Source organism: Oryctolagus cuniculus, chromosome 3, assembly GCF_964237555.1.
Source record: "Oryctolagus cuniculus chromosome 3, mOryCun1.1, whole genome shotgun sequence".
In the NCBI taxonomy this organism is placed as follows: Eukaryota; Metazoa; Chordata; class Mammalia; order Lagomorpha; family Leporidae; genus Oryctolagus; species Oryctolagus cuniculus.
The window spans coordinates 117,754,311-117,773,789 of NC_091434.1; the positions used below are offsets into that span (position 1 = coordinate 117,754,311).

At 40.8% G+C, this 19,479-nt stretch overlaps 1 protein-coding gene across 6 annotated transcripts in view; it reads left to right on the forward strand.

Moving 5' to 3' along the window:
- PTPN4 (protein tyrosine phosphatase non-receptor type 4) overlaps positions 1-19,085 on the forward strand; it is a 193,664-nt gene extending 174,579 nt beyond the window's left edge. For 5 of the 6 annotated variants that reach the window (XM_051848751.2, XM_017342790.3, XM_051848752.2 and 2 more), the window contains 4 exons: positions 1,868-1,996; positions 4,952-5,100; positions 9,132-9,267; positions 10,878-19,085. In XM_051848751.2, coding sequence (XP_051704711.2) covers positions 1,868-1,996; positions 4,952-5,100; positions 9,132-9,267; positions 10,878-10,964 — 501 coding nt within the window. In that variant the 3' untranslated portion in view covers positions 10,965-19,085. Of the gene's footprint in view, positions 1-1,867; positions 1,997-3,050; positions 4,335-4,951; positions 5,101-9,131; positions 9,268-10,877 lie in introns of those variants that run through there. The other variant, XM_051848753.2, reaches the window with a different exon arrangement.
- Positions 19,086-19,479: the final 394 nt, after the last annotated feature.

The following is a 19,479-nucleotide window of genomic DNA, read 5'->3' on the forward strand; positions in this document are numbered from 1 at the left end:
GGCCATTTTTGAAAACAGTCTAGCAGTTCCTTGAAGCCTACTTAAACATGCCATAACTCAGCAGTTTCATTCCTAGATATACTCAAAAGAATTGAAAACCTGTGCCCACACAACAGTTTGTACACAACCATTTCACTGCAGCATTATTTTCATGGTTAAAAAGGGGAAAGAACTGAAGTCTACCGAGAAAAATTTTAGATATTCTTACTTATTATTACTTGGCAATAAAAATGAGTGAAATATTGATACATCTTCAACATAAGTAAGCCCAGAAAACATGCCAAGTGAAAGAACTTGAACAAAAAGGCCATGTAGTACATGATTGTATTTATATGAAATGTCCAAAATAGGCAGGTCTGTTGGCATAGAAAATAGATCAGTTGGGGCCAGTGCTGTGATGTAGTAGGTTAAAGCCTGCACTTGCAGTGCCGGCGTCCATATGGGCACCGGCTGAGTCCCAGCTGCTCTTCTTCCTATCCAGCTCTCTGCTAATGTCCTGGGAAAGCAGTGGAAGATGGCCCAAGTGCTTGAGCCATTGCTGCTATGTGGGAGACCTGGAAGAAGCTCCTAGCTCCTGCCTTTGGATTAGCCCAATTCTGACTATTTCAGCCATTTGGGGTGTGAACTAATGGTTGGAAGATCTCTCTCTCTCTCTCTACCTCCCTTTCTCTGTCTGTAGCTCTGCCTATCAAATAAGTAAATAAATCTTTTTGAAAAAATAGATTAGTGGTTGTTTAGGACTAAGGGGAAGGAAAAGGAATGGAATGGGTTAAGACACACAGTGACTGCTGGTGGGTATAGGGTTCTTTTGGGTGTAATAAAAATGTTTTGAATGTGATTGTGGTGATAGTTGCCCAGCTCTTGAACAAAACAAAAACAACAGTGTACTTTAACTGGGTGAGCTATATAGTACATGATTGATGTGTCATTAAAGCTGTTAAAAAATCTTAAATTTTAAACAGAATATTTGTAGCCTCAAAGCATAATTAGCAGGGCTGGCTGATAGATTTAGTCACTGCCTACAATGCTGGCATCCCATGTGGGCGCCAGTTCCAGTCCTGGCTGCTCCACTTCTGATCCAGCTTCCTGCTGATGCACCTGGGAAAGCAGCAGAAGATGGCCCAAGTCCCTGGGCCCCTGCACCCATGTGGGAGACCCAGAAGAAGCTCCTGGATCCTGGCTTCGGCCTTGCCTAGTCCTAGCCATTGTGGCCATTTGGGGAGTGAACCAGCAGATGGAGGATCTCTCTCTCTCTCTCTCTCTCTTTTTTTCTCTCTTTCTATCCCTCTTTCTCTCTGTAACTCTGCTTTTCAAATAAATAAATAAAGCTTTAAAAAAAAAGAAATATAACTAGAGGTAGGTTGTGACACCCAGGTCCCATATCAGAGCGCAGGTTCAAGTCACGGCTCCTCTTTTTGCAATCATTATTCCTGCTAATGTGCTTAGAGAGGCAGCAGATTATAGCCCAGGAACTTGTATCTCTGTCATCCACGTGGGAGATGGGAGCTCCTAGCTCCTGGCTTCACTTTGGCCTACCCATGGCTATTGCGACCATTTGAGGAATGAACCAACAGATTTAAGATTCTCTCTCGCTCGCTCACTCTCGCTCTCTTTCTCTTTCTCTCTGTCACTCTGCTTTTAAAATAATCAATTTAAAAAAATTAATGAGATTTATTACCATAAAAGAAGAAAATGACAAAAATTTCAATAGTTGGCAGATCTACATGACGTGTATATGAATTCATCAAATTACTCTTGCACCTTTTATGTAAAACTGAACATTCTTAAAAGTGAGAATATTATAAAAATGGAGAACTTAAATTCATGTATGTATATAATTTTATTTATTTAATTCTACTGATGTCAGGTTAAATGTCACCAATATTGGCCAGAACCCACAGGAAGTTCATCCTATGGATGCTACCAAGTCACCTGCCACTCAGAAGAAGGGAACACTGCCTATGTCTTCAGGAAGATGACCCTACTTAACCAAGAGGTAAGAAGACAGGCTATCCAGTCATTAAAACTGTTGTGATCAAGGTAAAGACTTTGAAACCTGAAAGTACTTTTAATCTGAATATTAGTTAATAGGAAATAATAAGAAAATTACTGAACTCTATTGCTTCAATGGAAAAGTTTGATATTTTATAAAGAATATTCTTTTATTCTGTAATACATTTCTCATCTCTATAGCTAAATATGAATTGTCAGTTAAAAATAAGTTTAGTAAATAGTACTTATACTGTTACTACATTGCTATTCATAACAGGTAGGCCAGAGGTATGTTTTGTTATAAAAATGTTTTACACTGAATAATGTCAGTAAAAATTTTTACCTTGAGTACTACAGTAAAATATTTGGATATTTCTGTGGAGATGCAGAAAAAACAGCAGAAAGCTGTCCCTTTGTTAGGAGTAGAGGAGATCCAGCTCCACAGTCCCCTCAGTATTAAGGAGGAAAAGGAAATGGACAGCACCTTCTCACAGATTGTGGCTTTTTTTTTTTTTTTTAAAGATTTATTTTATTTATTTGAAAGGCAGAGTGACAGAGACAGAAAGAGATCTTCCATCTGCTGATTCACTCCCCAAATGACCTTATCTGTCAGGGCTAGAGCAGGCTGAAGCCAGGAGCCAGGAACTCCATCCAGGTCTTCCACGTGTATGACAGGGACCCAGGTACTTGGGCCATCTTCTGCAGCTTTCCCAAGGCTCTTAGCAGGGAGCTGGACTGGAAGAGAACAGCTGAGACTGGAACCAGCACTCCAATATGGGATGCTGGTGTTGCAGGCAGCAGCTAAACCCACTCTACCACAATGCCAGCCCCTAGATTGTAGCTTTTTGATTAGCTAGCTATTCTTAGTCTACTTGGGTCACTCATTTTGTCTTCTAAATCCTGACAGGAATAGAAACTGATTAATAAAAGAGGGTGTCATGCTGCCCATCTTCTCAAGGGTACTAGAGCTGGTACACCCTAATTTTTTTTTTTTTTTAGAAAAAGACATATTTACTTTTCAGAGTGAAAATAAAAGTAAAATAAAATTTATTTTTCAGAATGACAGGGAGAGACAGATCTTCCATCTGCTGGTTCATTCCCTAAATGCCCACAACAGCCAGGACTGGGCCGGGCTGAAGCCAGGACACAGGAACTCCATCCAGGTCTCCCCTACATGGATGGCAGGGGCCCCAAGTACTAGGACCGTCATCTGCTGCCTTCCCAGGCATACTCCAGGAAGCTGCATCAAAAGCAGAGCACCCATGACTCAAACCTGCAGTCTCATATGGGTTACAGGCATTCTAAGAGGTGACTTAACCTGCTGCACTATAGCTCCAACCCCAGTGCACCCTACTTTTACTGTCTGCAGCTAGATGTTCCCTTACCGGTCACTTCAGGTTCTGAAAGGACAAAAAAAAGAAGGAAGTAGCTGCTAGAGGAAGAACAACAGGACCTGAGAAAGCCCATTCTCATCCTGTCAATGGTTAATCCTTTGGAAATGTCACGCCAGCAGTATGATTAAAGGAAGGGAAGGCGTTTGGCCTAGCAGCCAAGAATGTGGCTGTGTACACGTCCTGTATTAGAACACCTGGGTTCATATTTGATACTCGGCTCCAGCTCCTGATTCCAGCATCCTGGGAGTCAGCAGTGATAGCTCACGTGGTTGTGTTCCTGCTCTTAAATGGGAGACTTGGATTGAGACCCCAGTTCCCAGTTAGAGAGTCAAGATTGGAATCAAGATTTGTCTAAATGCAGTGCTCTTACTCTCTTCTCTCAATCATTAGCTCCCCAAAAATAATTCATCCTTGAATGGAATTTGTATTTTTATTATCTTGTTTTTAGCCTACATTTACTTTGAGATTTGATTTTTCTAATTTCCATAATTTCATCTGTGTTTTAGCAGGATCAACCCAACTTTGTTCACAAAAAATGTCTTCACTTTAACATTTTTGCTTACCTAACAGTTCTTGGTTTTCCTTAAACATTTCTCTGGTTCTTAATTTGTTTGCTTGATTATCATCTTGAAAACAAGGGCCAGTACTGCAGCGTAGTGGGTAAAGCCGTGATTTACAGTCCCAGCATCCCATATGGGCACTGGTTAGAGTTCCGGCTGCTCCACTTATGACCCAGCTCTCTGCTAATGTGCCTGGGAAAGCAGCAGAAGATCATCCAAGTGCTTGGGCCCCTGCACCAACGTGGGAGACCTGGAGGAAGTTCCTGGCTCCTGGCTACAGATCAGCCTAGTTCCAGCTGTTGGGGCCACTTGGGGAGTGAACCAACAGATGGAAGATCTCTCTTGCTGTCTCTCCTCCCACTCCCTTCTCTGTGTAACTCTGTCTTTCTCTTTTTAAAGATTTATTTATTTATTTATTTATTTGAAAAGCAGTTAGAGAGAGGCAGAGGCAGAGAGAGAGAGGTCTTCCATCCACTGGTTCACTCCTCAAGTGGCCACAACTGCCAGAGGTGGGCCGACCGAAATCAGGAGCCAGGAGCTTTTTCCACATCTCCCATATGGGTGCAGGGGCCCAAGGATGTGGGCCATCTTTTACTGCTTTCCCAGGCCATAGCAGAGAGCTGGATCGGAAGTGGAGCAGCCAGGACACAAACTGGTGCCCATATGGGAATGCCAGCACTGCAGGCAGCGGCTTTACCTGCTACACCACAGCACTGACCCCTAAATAAATAAATATTTTTTAAAAATACTTCACAAATACCAAAATTGAATTGTTAAAAACAGAAGTGATGCAAGCAGCCAAGTCTTAAGTGGATACAACCATTGTTATAAAATGTTTTCTTTCTTTTCCACTGATATTTTGAGTTTTACTGAGTTTATACATTACTTTTTTGTCTGGTGGAGAGCAGTTGGTTTTCTTTCCTTCTAAAATTAAAATAATACGAATATTTCTACTTTAAAGATAATTCCTAAATCAAGGTACATAAATTTTTCATCTTCACTTAGAAAAATGAGAGTCGTCAACTCACTCAAATCCAGTACATAGCCTGGCCTGACCATGGAGTTCCTGATGATTCAAGTGACTTTCTGGATTTTGTTTGTCATGTCCGAAATAGTAGGGCTGGCAAGGAAGAACCTGTTGTTGTCCATTGCAGGTATTCTGTTCTTGTCTTTTATGAATGAATAACTGTTTCAATATGCCAGTCTTAAAAGAAAATATGTATTTAATTTCATCCTTATGTTGTACTTGTCATTATAATGATGAGTGAGAACCTACAGTTATGCTCTAAACGTTGAAGACACAAGTGTATTCTAATATATGATTAGCAGAAACTTTATCATAGCAGATAAAAATAATTCCTACTGTACCAATTCTTAGTTTATCCATTTTATATGTAAATATCTCTGAAATTGGAATGTGTCTTACAATTGATATTTGATAAGATACTATATAGCAGGCATTTTCAGTCCATTTGTGCTGCTATAATGAAAGGCCTGAGACTAGGTAATTTTAAAAAACAGAAATGTATTGCTGGCATTTGTGGGGGTTGGGAAGTCCAAGATCGAAACACTATACGTTCAGTGTCAGGTAGTGGGGCTGTCCGCTTCTAAGATAGTACCTTGTTGTTAACATCTTCCAGAGAAGACAGATGGTGCATCCCTATATGGCAGAAATGGTGAACCCTTGTACCTTTTTATTATGACCCTAATCTCATCTAAGAGGACTGTCCTGGTGATGTGATCATTTCATAAATGCCCCATCTGTTAATACTGTCACATGATGATAAAGATTCAACATATGGGTCAGCACTGTGGCATAGTGGGTAAAGCCACCATCTACGTGCCGGCATCCCCTATGGGCACTAGTTTGTGTCCTGGCTGTTCCACTTCTGATCCAGCTCTCTGCTGTGGCCTGTGGTCCAAGTGCTTGGGCCCCTGTACCCACAAGGGAGACCCAGATGAAGTTCCTGGCTTGGATCAGCACAGCTCCGGCTGTTGCAACTTCTTGAGGGGTGAACCAGTAGATGGAAGACCTCTCTTTCTCTGCCTCTGCCTCTCTGTTACTCTGCCTTTCAAATTGAAAAAAAAAGAAAGATTCAGCCTATGAATGGAGGGGGGAATTTTCAGACCATAACATAGGCAATTTTTTTTAAGATTTATTTATTTATTTATTTATTTATTTGAAAGGCAGAGGGGGGGGGTCTTCCATCTGCTGGTTCACTCCCCACATGGCCACAACAGCTGGAGCTGCACCAATCCAAAGCCAGGTGCCAGGAGCCTCCTCCTGGTCTCCCATGTGGGTGCAGAGGCCCAAGCACTTGGGCCATCTTCCACTGCTTTCCCAAGGCCACACCAGAGAGCTGGATTGTATTGGAAGTGGAGCAACCAGGACTCGAACCAGCACCCACATGGCATGCCAGCACTGCAGGTGGTGGCTCCACCTGCTAGGCCACAGCACTGACCCCCAACGTAGGCATTAATAGAAGTCTGGGGTTTAGGCTGGCGACGTGGCTTACTAGGCTAATCCTCCACCTTGCGGCGCCGGCATACCGGGTTCTAGTCCCGGTTGGGGCACCGGATTCTGTCCCGGTTGCCCCTCTTCCAGGCCAGCTCTCTGCTGTGGCCAGGGAGTGCAGTGGAGGATGGCCCAGGTGCTTGGGCCCTGCACCCCATGGGAGACCAGGATAAGTACCTGGCTCCTGCCATCGGATCAGCACGGTGCGCCGGCCGCACGGCGCCGGCCGCGGCGGCGGCCATTGGAGGGTGAACCAACGGCAAAGGAAGACCTTTCTCTCTGTCTCTCTCTCTCACTGTCCACTCTGCCTGTCAAAAAAAAAAAAAAAAAGAAGAAGAAGAAGAAGTCTGGGGTTTACATTCCCTCCCTCCCAGCAATGTGCTTACCTGAAGCCTGTCAGGATGTTCACTGAGTACTCACTCATCCCTTTCTTGAGATGGTCCTTCTGATGGGAGAAGGAGGGTATATTCATTTCACTACAGGTTCTTGTCTTGTACCTGGAAAATCTTTTTTTTTCCTTTGACAGGCAGAGTGGACAGTGAGAGAGAGAGACAGAGAGAAAGGTTTCCCTTTGCCGTTGGTTCACCCTCCAATGGCCGCCGCGGCCGGCGTGCTGCGGCCGGCGCACCGCGCTGATCCGATGGCAGGAGCCAGGAGCCAGGTGCTTTTCCTGGTCTCCCATGGGGTGCAGGGCCCAAGCACCTGGGCCATCCTCCACTGCACTCCCGGGCCACAGCAGAGAGCTGGCCTGGAAGAGGAGCAACCGGGACAGAATCCGGTGCCCCGACCGGGACTAGAACCTGGTGTGCCGGCGCCGCTAGGTGGAGGATTAGCCTAGTGAGCCGCAGTGCCGGCCTCTTTTTTTTTTTTTTTTTTTTAAGATTTATTTATTTGAGAAGCAGAATTATAGAGAGAGGGAGAAACAGAGAGAGAGGTCTTCCATCCTCTGGTTTACTCCTCAAATGGCTGCAATGGCCAGAGGGGCCGATCCAAAGTCAAGAGCCATCTTTTGGTTCACTCCCCAATTGGCTCCAACAGTCAGAACTGGGCTGATCCGAAGCCAGCAGCCCAGAGCTGCTTCCAGGTCTCCCTAATGGGTACAGGGGCCCAAGCACTTGGGCCATCCTCGACTGCCTTCCCAGGCCATAGCAAAGAACTGAATCAGAAGTAGAGCAGCCGAGACTTGAACCGGTGCCCATATGGTATGCCGGAGCCACAGGTGGAGGCTTAACCTACCATGCCACAGCACTGTTCCCTAAGTGCATTCTAAGTGCAGATGCATAAAAGGTGCAAAAAGTGATTACAGGTTTTATTTAAAAGGTAAGCAAGTTGACACATACACTCATGAGCAGGCATTGCTCCACACAGAAATACCACTACCCAGCAGGGAGAGAAAGAGATATGGACAGACAGACCTTCCCAGTTTTTGGCCTCTTTTATGAAGTAAGGGATAGTCCCTCTCCAGGCATAAAGCCACCTGGGAATTACATGGCACCTCCACAAGTTCCACATGGAACTCAATATCCATATTTTCATAGTATTCCCCCTTCCTTTAGGCCTCAGATAAGCAGATGCATCCCAGGAAAGGGGGCATTTTGATTGACAAGTTCCAGTTCAACTGACCTAAACTACCTACCTGCCTATCCCATTACCAAATGTCCTTATGAACTATGCCACTCAAATATCTACAGGTGAATAATGGCAGATACCATTCCTTCCTTTCAGACCCATGTACCCTTCCACCTTCAAAGGGCAGATACAATGACTGCAGTCTTCGCTGCCACTGACCAACTCAAAGCTAAGGAGAAATTCCCTCCTGGTTAGGACCACCTGTGTCAAGTGGCTTACTGAGAATATATTAAGATTTTCATCCTTAAAACTTCCAGCATGTTAAGAAAAGACATTGAAATCATCAAAACACATTGTAGGCCAAAGATTTGAGATAACAAAATGGCAAGAATGGTGAAACATACTGGGTCATTTCATATCTTAAGTCCCCAGTAGCTTCTCTGTTTATATTCACAGATTATACTAAGAGTTCTTCAGGACTATCTCAATGCTAAAGTTTAATTCGAATTAAATTTTATTTTAAAAGCTAATTTATTTGATAGTATAAGATACTTTATTGGGGCCGGCGCTGTGGCTCACTTGGTTAATCCTCCACCTGCAGCACTGGCATCCCATATAGGCACCGAGTTCTAGTCCCAGTTGCTCCTCTTCCAGTCTAGCTCTCTACTGTGGCTCGGGAAGGCAGTGGAGGATGGCCCAAGTGCTTGGGCCCTGCACCCACGTGGAAGACCAGGAGGGGGCAACTGGCTCCTAGCTTTGGATCAGTGCAGCGCGCCTGCCATGGCGGCCATTTGGGGGGTGAACCAACAGAAGGAAGACGTTTCTCTCTGTCTCTCTCTCTCACTGTCTAACTCTGCCTGTCCAAAAAAAAAAAAAAAAAAAAGATACTATTTTATGCATTTGTTATTGATTTATTATAGTTCTGTTATTTTGCATTTAAGGGGGTTACCCCAATATGTCTATATACCTTGTTCAAAAGTTGACTTGCTACTTTTGTAATATAAAATATTAAAATGAAATTGTTCTTTTCCTGCATGAGTGTTGCAAGAAGTTTAACAGAATAGTATCAGTAAGACCTTGCCCATATTTGTCTTTTTTTAGTGCTGGAATTGGAAGAACAGGGGTTCTTATTACTATGGAAACAGCCATGTGTCTCATTGAATGCAATCAGCCAGTTTATCCATTAGACATTGTAAGAACAATGAGAGATCAACGAGCCATGATGATCCAAACACCTGTAAGTTCTGTACTGCATGTCCATATGTGTGTCCTTAACATGATAACCTTTGTCATCAACTTATATTCTTAATATATTTTTATCTTTTTAATTCCTCACCAGGAGCTATTAGCATAGGGGTCAGCAGACTTCTGCCCACCAGCCAAATCTGTCCTTCCACTGTTTTTGTAAATAAAATTATATTGGAATACAGCCATGCTTATTTGTTTATGTATCGCCTATGGCTGCTTTCACACCGTAATAGTAGAATTAAGAAGTTGCAACAGATAGCATGTGGCCTGTAATTTCTAAAATATTTAGTTATCTGACCTTTCACAAAGAAAGTTTTTCTAGCACGCACATTTGCCCAGCATGTTAGATCTTGAGTGCTTAAACAGGTGAAGAGAAACTTGGTTGTATTACTTAGGCAAGTGGAATGCTGAGAATGATAGGGTCCCTGAACTGGAGAATCCTGACAAACCTGCTTTGGGTGAAACAGCTCTGTGGAGTTGCCTTTCTTTTTACATAAGAACTTAAATTGAAACAACAACAAATCCTAGAAGTTAAGCCATTTATTTAGTCATTTACTAAATTCCCCACTGATACATAATTATGCTCCAAGGGTCAAAAGAAAAATCACGTGTGTGTGTGTGTGTATTATTTTAGACATCCTACTGGATATGAAGAGATATCTTACTATGAAATTGATTTGCATTCCTCTAATAACTAATGGTATCTAGCATCTTTTCATGTGATAGCTGACCATTTATTTGTGTATCTCCTTTGGACTTCTGTCCAAGTCTTTTGCCTGTTTTTAAATTGGGTTGTCATTTCAGAATTGAGTTGTAAAACTTCTTTATTTTTTTTGATAGAACCTCTTACCAGATTTATGATTTGCAAGTATTTTCTTCCCTTTCTGTCCTGTCACTCCTTGGTTGTGTCATTTGAAGCACAAAATTTTAATAACTTATTTAACTTTTTTAACACATTTACTAGATTAGATATTTATATTTCTTTTAAAGAGATAATAAATTATGTATACTTTTATCTACCTTGCTTTTTTTTAACCTAACAAAATATCCTGGAATCAGTCTATAGTAGTTTGTAGACTTGTTCTTTTTGTCTTTTTCCCCCGACTAGCAGTATTGTGTTATTATGATATATCACAGACTGACTACTCACCCAGCCCCTAATTGATGGCACTTGGATTGTGTCTACCTGTATTGTTGTTACAAATAGCCAGGCAATGAATAGCCTCATTTGCGAATGTATGTTTTGGTTTCTTTTTGCAGTTTACCTTTTAGATAGATTCCTACAAGTGGGACTGCTGGGGCCAAAGGTAAATCTATGTGATTTTGTTAGGTGCTGCCAAACCCTTCTTCAAAGGGATTGCCTATCTTTAACATCTCTACCAGCAGTGGATGGATGTGTTTTGCCCACAAAATGTGTTGTCCCTTTTTAACTGTTTGCCAGTCTGTTAGAGGAAAAGGTTGTGTCTGTGCAATTGGACATTGTATTTCTTTTATAAGTAAGCCGAGTGACAAGTGTGTCCTTTTTTTTTTTTTTTTTTTTTTTTTTTTTGCTATTCTGGTTTTTCTGATCAATTCTGTTTTTTATATTGTATTTTTCAGAGTCAATACAGATTTGTGTGTGAAGCCATTTTGAAGGTTTATGAAGAAGGCTTTGTTAAACCCTTAACGACATCATCACATAAATGAGGAAGCGAAAGGCCTGGGATGTGTACTGGAAAACTGCTCTGCAGTGTAGTCACTGTGCCGTGGTACTGCCCACAGGAGATGGCATCCAACAAAGACAGATGGAGAACTCAGAAAACTGAAAACTTCAGCACTGTTGCACTTTATGTCTAAAAAATGTCACTCTTTCAGAATCTGTAACTCATGTGTTTGAAGACTATTTCATGCTTTGCTCCGAACAAATAGTGAATAACTGAGTATGTTCAGGGTAACGTATGAAATGCTGTGGTGGTGCCATGCAGTCCCTTTCTGGTAGAATTGCCACAGACAAGGCTGAGAATTCTCATCATCTCTGTCATACACCTGAATCTTGAAAGCAAAAAGAAGTAAGCGTCAGGAGTCAGCTCTGGTCTTTTCCAGCAGTTCATGGACTGTACTGCTTACCAGATTTTCTTTTTCAAATATTAGCAATATCATCCTCAATATTAGCCAGTACACTGCCTATGGATGCAGCACGTCTTTCCCCGCGCGGCCCTGTAGAGACCTGCTGTTCAGAAGAAAGGTGGAGTTTGCTGTTCCCAGGAAATGCTGCACATTGTCCATTTACCAGCATCTTACAGAAAGTATAAATACCAATCTACAGGTTTTCTTGGATTTAGTAATGTAACCTATATTTACCATAAGGTTGGCTTATTCCAAATCATGTGATTTCACATACTTGATGTAAAGGAATGCATGCATGTGTCTTAACCCCTTAAGTGCCTTGAGACGTCTTTGTATGTCTAATGAAAAGGCACTCATTTGACCCTACTAGGAGGTATGTGTGTATATTGTACATTCTGACATTTTTATGCATTTTGAGTGAGTTCACATTTTTAAAAACAGCTTCTTGTATTGAGAGTTATGCAGTCAAAGAAGGGAAAGGAAATTCTACTTCTTATTCAGTACTTGTATTTTGCCATAAGAAGCAAAGATAATTGTGCTACTGAGTGTGCGCTCTGCTGCTATGGAATTGTTCAAAATCGGCACATTCCTTTACTGAGGGACAGGGATTACAGTTTAGCAGCTCAACTTAAAAAGATGCTTTATTTGAATTTCATATTTATTTTAGTCCCAAGTTTGGAAATGACATCTAACTTGCATATGACAGTTAAATTTTTGGTACTCTGAGCTAAAGTTAGAGAATGACTACTTAATTGTGATTCATTCCTATCCACAGCCAAACTATTACTCTGCAGCACTCATGTCTGTTACAGTCACCATTCTTCACACTGGCCTATTGCTTGGGATTCAGTAACTGAGAAATGAAATATGACTGAATACTTTATCATGTTCATCCTTCAATAACTAAAATTAAGGTTTTCTTGTCATTGTTGTGTATGATTAAATTACTCCAGTTTTTTTTTTATATATAGAGAGAGATAGATAGATAGATAACTTACTAAGTTATGAGCATGTTGATAAAGAGACTCTGATTGTCCAGCATGATCAAGGATCTGCTGAACAAGGCTCTGGTTCCTGTTAAGGATGTGGATATTTTCCTCCTCAGGTTTTTTCTTTTTAAGTCTCCAGAGAGAACTTTTGCATTGCCCAGTTTGATCACCCAAACATTACTTACACAATCATTTTACGTGGATTGTGTTTAAAATAGATTCATTTTTCTAGTGGTTTCTGAATATTTCTATATAGTCCTGACAAAGTTTAGAATGAAATGGTAGATATTTTGGAATGCTTTTTAGTATGAGGCAAAAAAAAAAAAAAGTACACTAATAGATCTTCAGTGTAATTTAAATTATGTCACTTCACATATTTAAAATCCATAATAAAATATTTCAGGAAATTAAGCTCCTAAACATTAATAGCCAAGATACCAATACCAGATAAGCTATTATTTTGTCATTTTTATTTTTTTGTTTTTTTTGTTTTTTTTTTTTTTTTTTGACAGGCAGAGTGGACAGTGAGAGAGAGAGACAGAGAGAAAGGTCTTCCTTTGCCGTTGGTTCACCCTCTAATGGCCGCCGCGGCCTGCGCGCTGCGGCCGGCGCACCGCGCTGATCCGATGGCAGGAGCCAGGAGCCAGGTGCTTTTCCTGGTCTCCCATGGGGTGCAGGGCCCAAGCACCTGGGCCATCCTCCACTGCACTCCCTGGCCACAGCAGAGGGCTGGCCTGGAAGAGGGGCAACCGGGACAGAATCCGGCGCCCCGACCGGGACTAGAACCCGGTGTGCCGGCGCCGCTAGGCGGAGGATTAGCCTAGTGAGCCGCGGCGCCGGCTTATTTTGTCATTTTTAAAGAAGTAAACATAAAATTCTATTACCCATTTCTTCATTTCACAATCAATACAGTACAGTAAATTAACTATAGTCTTATTTGAACATACCATTGTCTACCAACAGATAAATGTAATTTAGGCTGCTGTAAACTGGCAAGTTGAAAAGTGAACAAGTAAAATTATGTTGAGGGCCTACATATTAAGTAACTGTTTTGGCAGTGTTTCATCTAAATTCAGTATCTGTACCTGAGAGACAGAACGCGACAGCCAGAGGTAGAAAGATGGCAGTGGTGTAGGAGGCAGCAGGTGGATGGCCTGAGTGGCCTGCTTTTCCATTTAGGGCTGTGTTTACCCTGCTAAGGGTAACTCAAACTGCTGGCAGGGAATCATTAATGCCTGTCTTTAAATGACCGTGTAGTAGAAGTTTAGACAATTTAAATATCTCATGCGTGGATTTTTCATCTCAGAGCCACTTCTCTCTCAGTATTTTTATGTACAGAAAAAAATCCTTTTTTAGAAGTATATTAGGATCTTAAATTTAAAATAAATTATCCTTCACAGCTTCTTAAAACAAACATGCTATGCTTCCATAAGACTGCATCTGTTACAACTAGGAGGTTTCTCACCTGTTTCTCAGTTTAAATTGGTTTCTAGAAATAATCCTAGCTTTCATACACAACGTGCTTCTAGACTCCACCTTTGCCAGTATACTGTTGTGTAATAAAGTGCCAGGCTTTCTGGGTCTGGGCTGCTCGCTGCTCTTCCAGCACCCCTCCCGCCTCAGCCCTGGTAACCCCAACTCACGCAGGAAGTCAGTGCCAACTTTCATTCTGAGAAGTGGAAATCAGTACTGGGTAATCAAGGAGCTTTTGCCAATTCTAAGAAATGTTTGGGGAACCTTCCCCCTGATTTAGGCTGGGTTTTTTGCTGTTCATTCCGACTGAACATTTGATTTCTGTCAGCACTGTGCGGATAGAACAAGGGACACTGGATTAGACTTTACATTCACAAGAAGAATTGGTTGTATTTGTTAAACCACTGATTCCATTCAAATTGAAGCAGAGTAAACTGTGCAAAATAACTTTTGTCTGATTCGCTAGGACAGGGGTCGGGGGGAGGGTTGATTTTGATTAAGAGTAAAGAGGACATTTATTATTATTATATGAAAACTGACTTCAAATAAAATGGTGTATAAAGCCATTAAGAAAGTTGCTTGAAGGTGTCAACTGATACATATATTAATATATATATAAGTACTTCAGTGCATTTATTTATGTGTGTTTTCACAAAGGCATATGGCCACAGAGAAAAAGGATTATTTTAATTACAGGATCTGATCAAGTCTAATCAGATATCTGTGCAAAAGTCTCCAGTCTCCTGTCTCCACCACAAGTACCGCAACTTTGGAGCTAAAAGGAACTTGAAAGATTTTATGCAATATCCACTCCCCTGACTGCTGCAGGCCAGACCCAGAGGTCCCGCAACGGTAACTGATTTAACAGTCTGGTCTTCTACAGTCTAAGTTTCCTCATTCTCAGTGCGGTGTTCTTTGTATTATACTAGACCCTCAGTAAATTATAGCCTAGTTAATATCAAATTGTGAATTTTAGTCTCTTTCAGCTTGAGAAACGTACTCTGGCAGTGTTCTCACTTCATAACCATGGCCTTAGAGGATATCACATAAGTTAGAAATAAGTAGACTTCAAAAGTGTCCCCAATTAGGACCCTGATTCAGTGTGCCAGTCATGCTTCCCTGACAAGACATAGGCTTTTGTAAAGTGTTGAGGCCAACACACACGCAGCAATGAAAACATTCTCAACTCGTTAGAAGACTAGCTTTTAAAAGCACTTAAAGCGTAGACTTAGAATATGTGTCCAACTTAACATGAGGTCGTTTCTGCTCATAATATGAACATGTAATAGAAGTAAAGCATTACTTGTTTCATGATCTTAGCAGGAGAGGAGAAGGAAACATGAATTTGTAACAGTGCTATTTAATATCTGCATTTTGAATATTTAAAATATTCTAATGGTAAGGTTGCCAAAGTGGTTTTGAATTCACAAAAAATATTTATACCACAATAATGTGAGGAGTGTTTACAGGCTCTTTTGTTTTTTAGTAATTATTTTGTAGTACAGGTGAATTTGCATTGAAGTCATTTGTAGTAAATACTTTATGGTGAATATTTGTTGAGATAAACTTCTCAGTAATATGATAAGACATAGATAAATGATGCCACTGCCTGCTTTTATGTAAGCTACCGCATCAAGAGAATAAATACTTTTGTCTTGGTGTTGCTTACCACCCACATTCGTTTCAGCTATCCTACCACAATTTCTAGAACCATTTTTCTGTGGTGCTTACAATAAGTGAAATAGCTGTGTTATTTAAAACCAACTGGATTAATTTTACCAAATATGAGAATGGTTGATCTATTGGCAAAGACTTATTGGTGTCTTGATGTGATCACAATTCACGTTGTAGCAACTGTTTTATAAAATTCCTAGAGAATTATATATACATACAAAGTAATTTACATAATCCTAAAACACTTTTGAATGCCAATTGCTATTAGATAACTTCAGCAATTTTATCAAAAGCCCAGGAAATTAATTCCTGAATTATATGTGTTTGGTTCAACTTTTCTTTACCATGTCTGCAACTGTTACTAACACAATTTTTTATTATCTATAGACTTAATGTTTTCTTAGCAGCAGTTACTAAAAAGCCTTTCAATGTTATCAAAAACAAAAAACTTACGCCTCTTTCTGCCACAATTAGACATTTTATTCTCACAGTCTTGGTGAATTTGTGTTTAAAACGATAGACACCAAAAAGTTGTTTCTGTTTCCTTATATAAATTTGCTGCTGTTAACTTGTATATATCTCTACTGCAGTGTACTGTTGGTTTCGGAAATGTTGTTCCGTGATTATTTTTATTTTAGTGATCCAGGCTAAATGGAAGGCTGGAAGTCATAGCTGCGGACGTGCCGTCAGCAGCATGGGCTAGACAGAATTTGGTGCAGAAATAAGTAAACCAAGTTTTTCTTTATTTCCAAAGTAAAAGGTATGATAAGTTGAAAACTAAGGACTACCGTTTTAGGGGATAATTCAAACACTTAACTTCCTGAAACCTATTAAAATTTCCACTGCAAGAATGAAAGTGTTTGAAAGCCTTGTTAAGTTCATTAAAACTTTCAGTTAAACACTGTAGAATTTTCCTACATATAGTTGTGTGAATGATAGAGAAAATATTTTTCTATGGACAGAAGGTTGAAACTGGTAACTCTAATTTCATTGTTTAAAAGGGATAAAATGCTATTTGTATGTCTTTCGTGCTGTAAAGAAAATGAATGTATCTTTCAAATGATGACTCGAGTCTAAGGATGCTTTGTAAAGTCCGGAAAGGATTGAGAGGAGAAAGGGAAGGTCGTTGTGCTTCGTTACACCAAATGTAATTTTAGGAGAAAAATCCTTTTCCATTATAAGCAAGAGCAGTCTCACCGAAGCGTATTTCAAATACAGTGCGCGTTCTTTGTCACTGTGCTTTGGTTGGGCTCTACTAGAAGCTGCAAAAGCTTTGCACACACTGTTTCTCGGTGTAAAATAACTGACGTCTAGCTGTCTGCGGGTGGAAGGGTGTTGGTGTGTTTCCAGTGGAGGAGAGGTCCCAGGCTGTGGCACAGTGGCAGCCCCAAGTGAGGCCATTGCTGTGAGAAGCCAGAAAACGGTGCCTCCGATTCGCTGCAGTTACTTGGTGCCGAGGCCCCCAACCCAGCAAGTGGTTTTGCCTTTTTATCGGCAGTGCTGTGGACACGCAAGGCCATGAGCCCCACTGTGGCCTGGAGTAGCGGAGCTCCGTGTGCTCTAGGGTTCAGTAATTCACCTGAACAAAATCCTTTATTTTAAAACAACTTTCGACAGCTTCGTTCAAAAGTTGCATTTATTATTTATCACTCCAGCTGGAGTCAGTGGAGACTTCCATTATTTTGGTTCCTGCTTCAAATCCCCAGCTTGTTACAGATCACTAACCAGACTGTAAAGTAAACATCCTGAGAACTTTAAGGTGATACTTCCTTTACTTTTGCTGCAGATGTTAAAGGATTAGCGTCAGGTGCCGTCAACCCTGGGAGTTGGCAAAATTTAGCAAACTGTATTTGTGATAACCTCAAATTAAGTGCCATGTTGCTAAATCATTACCAGGAAGCCATGGGAGTTAGCCTTAGGCCCGTAGTTGGTGATCTGTGGTTTCCCCGTGTCCACTGCAATCACAATTCAGCCCATTTTAGCTTTTATTTAAAGAAGCTTTTTTTTAACGTTTGTACTCCAAAATGTAGTATTCCAGTTACTCGCCTTCCTGGGCAAGAAAATTCCAGCCCAATTCTGGGATTCTCTGGCACACCCATCTTTTCCCATCCTTCAGTGAGTTGGCAAGATTTGTTCATTCTTGTATTCTGTAGAGTAGGTCAGATTTCAATGCTAAGATTGATTTCTTGAATTTCAAATAGTAGCACTTTATTTCATGCTTACTACTGACCTAATTTATACAATAAAAAGTGAAATTTATCCTAGCAGTTTTGTAAATATGGGGGGAGAGGGCAGAGTGAATTAGTATTAGAAAGTGTTAGATTGGACCCAGGTTTGAATGCTTTATGATGATCTCTTGATAGCTCATTTGGTATTTAAGAGCTGACTTTCTATGATCTTAGCTTTGCCACTTTTCTGTAATTTATATAATACCATAAAGGCTACCCAGTTGGCTGTGTTGCTGGGCTCCATTGTCTCAGCTCGCTCCAGCAAAGTTTGGTTTACCATAATCATTTCTGCTTTGCAGCTTTTGTACATTACATGAATACTTGGAAAGCTGTTTGTTTTCAGTGTAGTACCCAGGGGTTGAGCAGATACTGCACCACAAGAAAGTAAGGGGCAGAAGACCCCATGCTTTTTATATATATGTCGAGGGCAGGATTTTAGAAGCTGAAACAGTTTACATTAAGCTGTTTTCATTTTCTACCAGTAGAATGTATCTGCTTGCACAGTGAAAACTGTCCAGCCCATGTTCCCCAGCATCGGGACTTTGATTGCAGTTCGAATCTATGTTGAAATCTTTTCAAATAAGAAAAGCTAGTCTTTATTTTCTACAGTGTAGGCTTTTAGGACTAATAGTTTATACTCATCAACGATATTTTTAAGCAGTTTTCAAATAATTATTTCTATGTAGAGGGTGTTTTAATTTGGGATTTTTTTTGTAATAGGTGCTATATGTAAATACGAAGGGGGAAAGTCACTTAGTTAAAATCTAGTTTATTTCCTACTTACAATATGATTTTACATTTCTGTCACCATTTATTGGTTGGTTCTACTAAACTTAGTGGCAAATGGAATTCACTAGCCCTTTCATTTTTCAGGCTCACTTTCCCCCATTTCATGAAAAGCTCCTTTTCTGTATGGTTTGTTCTCATAATTAAGAGACAGGGAAGCTAAGGATTTATTTAAAATGTGTAAGTTTGAATTTGGTCAACACTGGATAATTTGAAGTCATCCCTATGCATTTGTCACCACGGCTTCCTGTGTGCTTGAAAGGCCTTGTGTATGTCTTCATTTCAATGAAAAATGAGAATCCTGCCATTAATTGGGGTTTCAGATATTTACACATTCTAACAACAAATGGGATAAAAATGCTGGTCTTCATTAAAACTGTTTTAGTCTGAAGAAGAATTTGTGTTCTGTGAAATGGTATTATTACACGTGTTTTGTTGACCATGTTTCATTTTGATTGAAAAATAGTTTTTCAGGTACAAACGTGAAAACATCTCTAGCTGTGACTCTTCATGTTCAATTGCAAAATAAAGATGTGCTTTAGTCACCTCAAGTGTGGGAGTTCCGAAGATTTTTCTAACATATTTGTTGAGGGGTGATAAGTTCGAAGGGGAGGGAGAAGGCTAAACATGAGACTGAGTTCTAGACGTGGGGGCTCACGTTGTGGCTCTATTCGAGGAAAGGAAACGGATAGGGAACTAAAAGAAATTGAGAAGATTAAAGCCTGTCTGAAGACACTGTTTGCCCCCGCCAGCCCCAGCCCTCTGTTGGAATCCTAGATCACAGTGAAGGACCTCTTTCTCTGCCCGAGTCAGCTTGCAGAAGAAAGACTGAGAGGAAAGCTAATTAACTAAGCGGGAAGTGAAGGAGTGTGACTAGGCCATGTCTGCTCGTATGCACGTGATGGAAACTGTAATAGCACGAAGGAGGCCCAAGATGAGTTACAA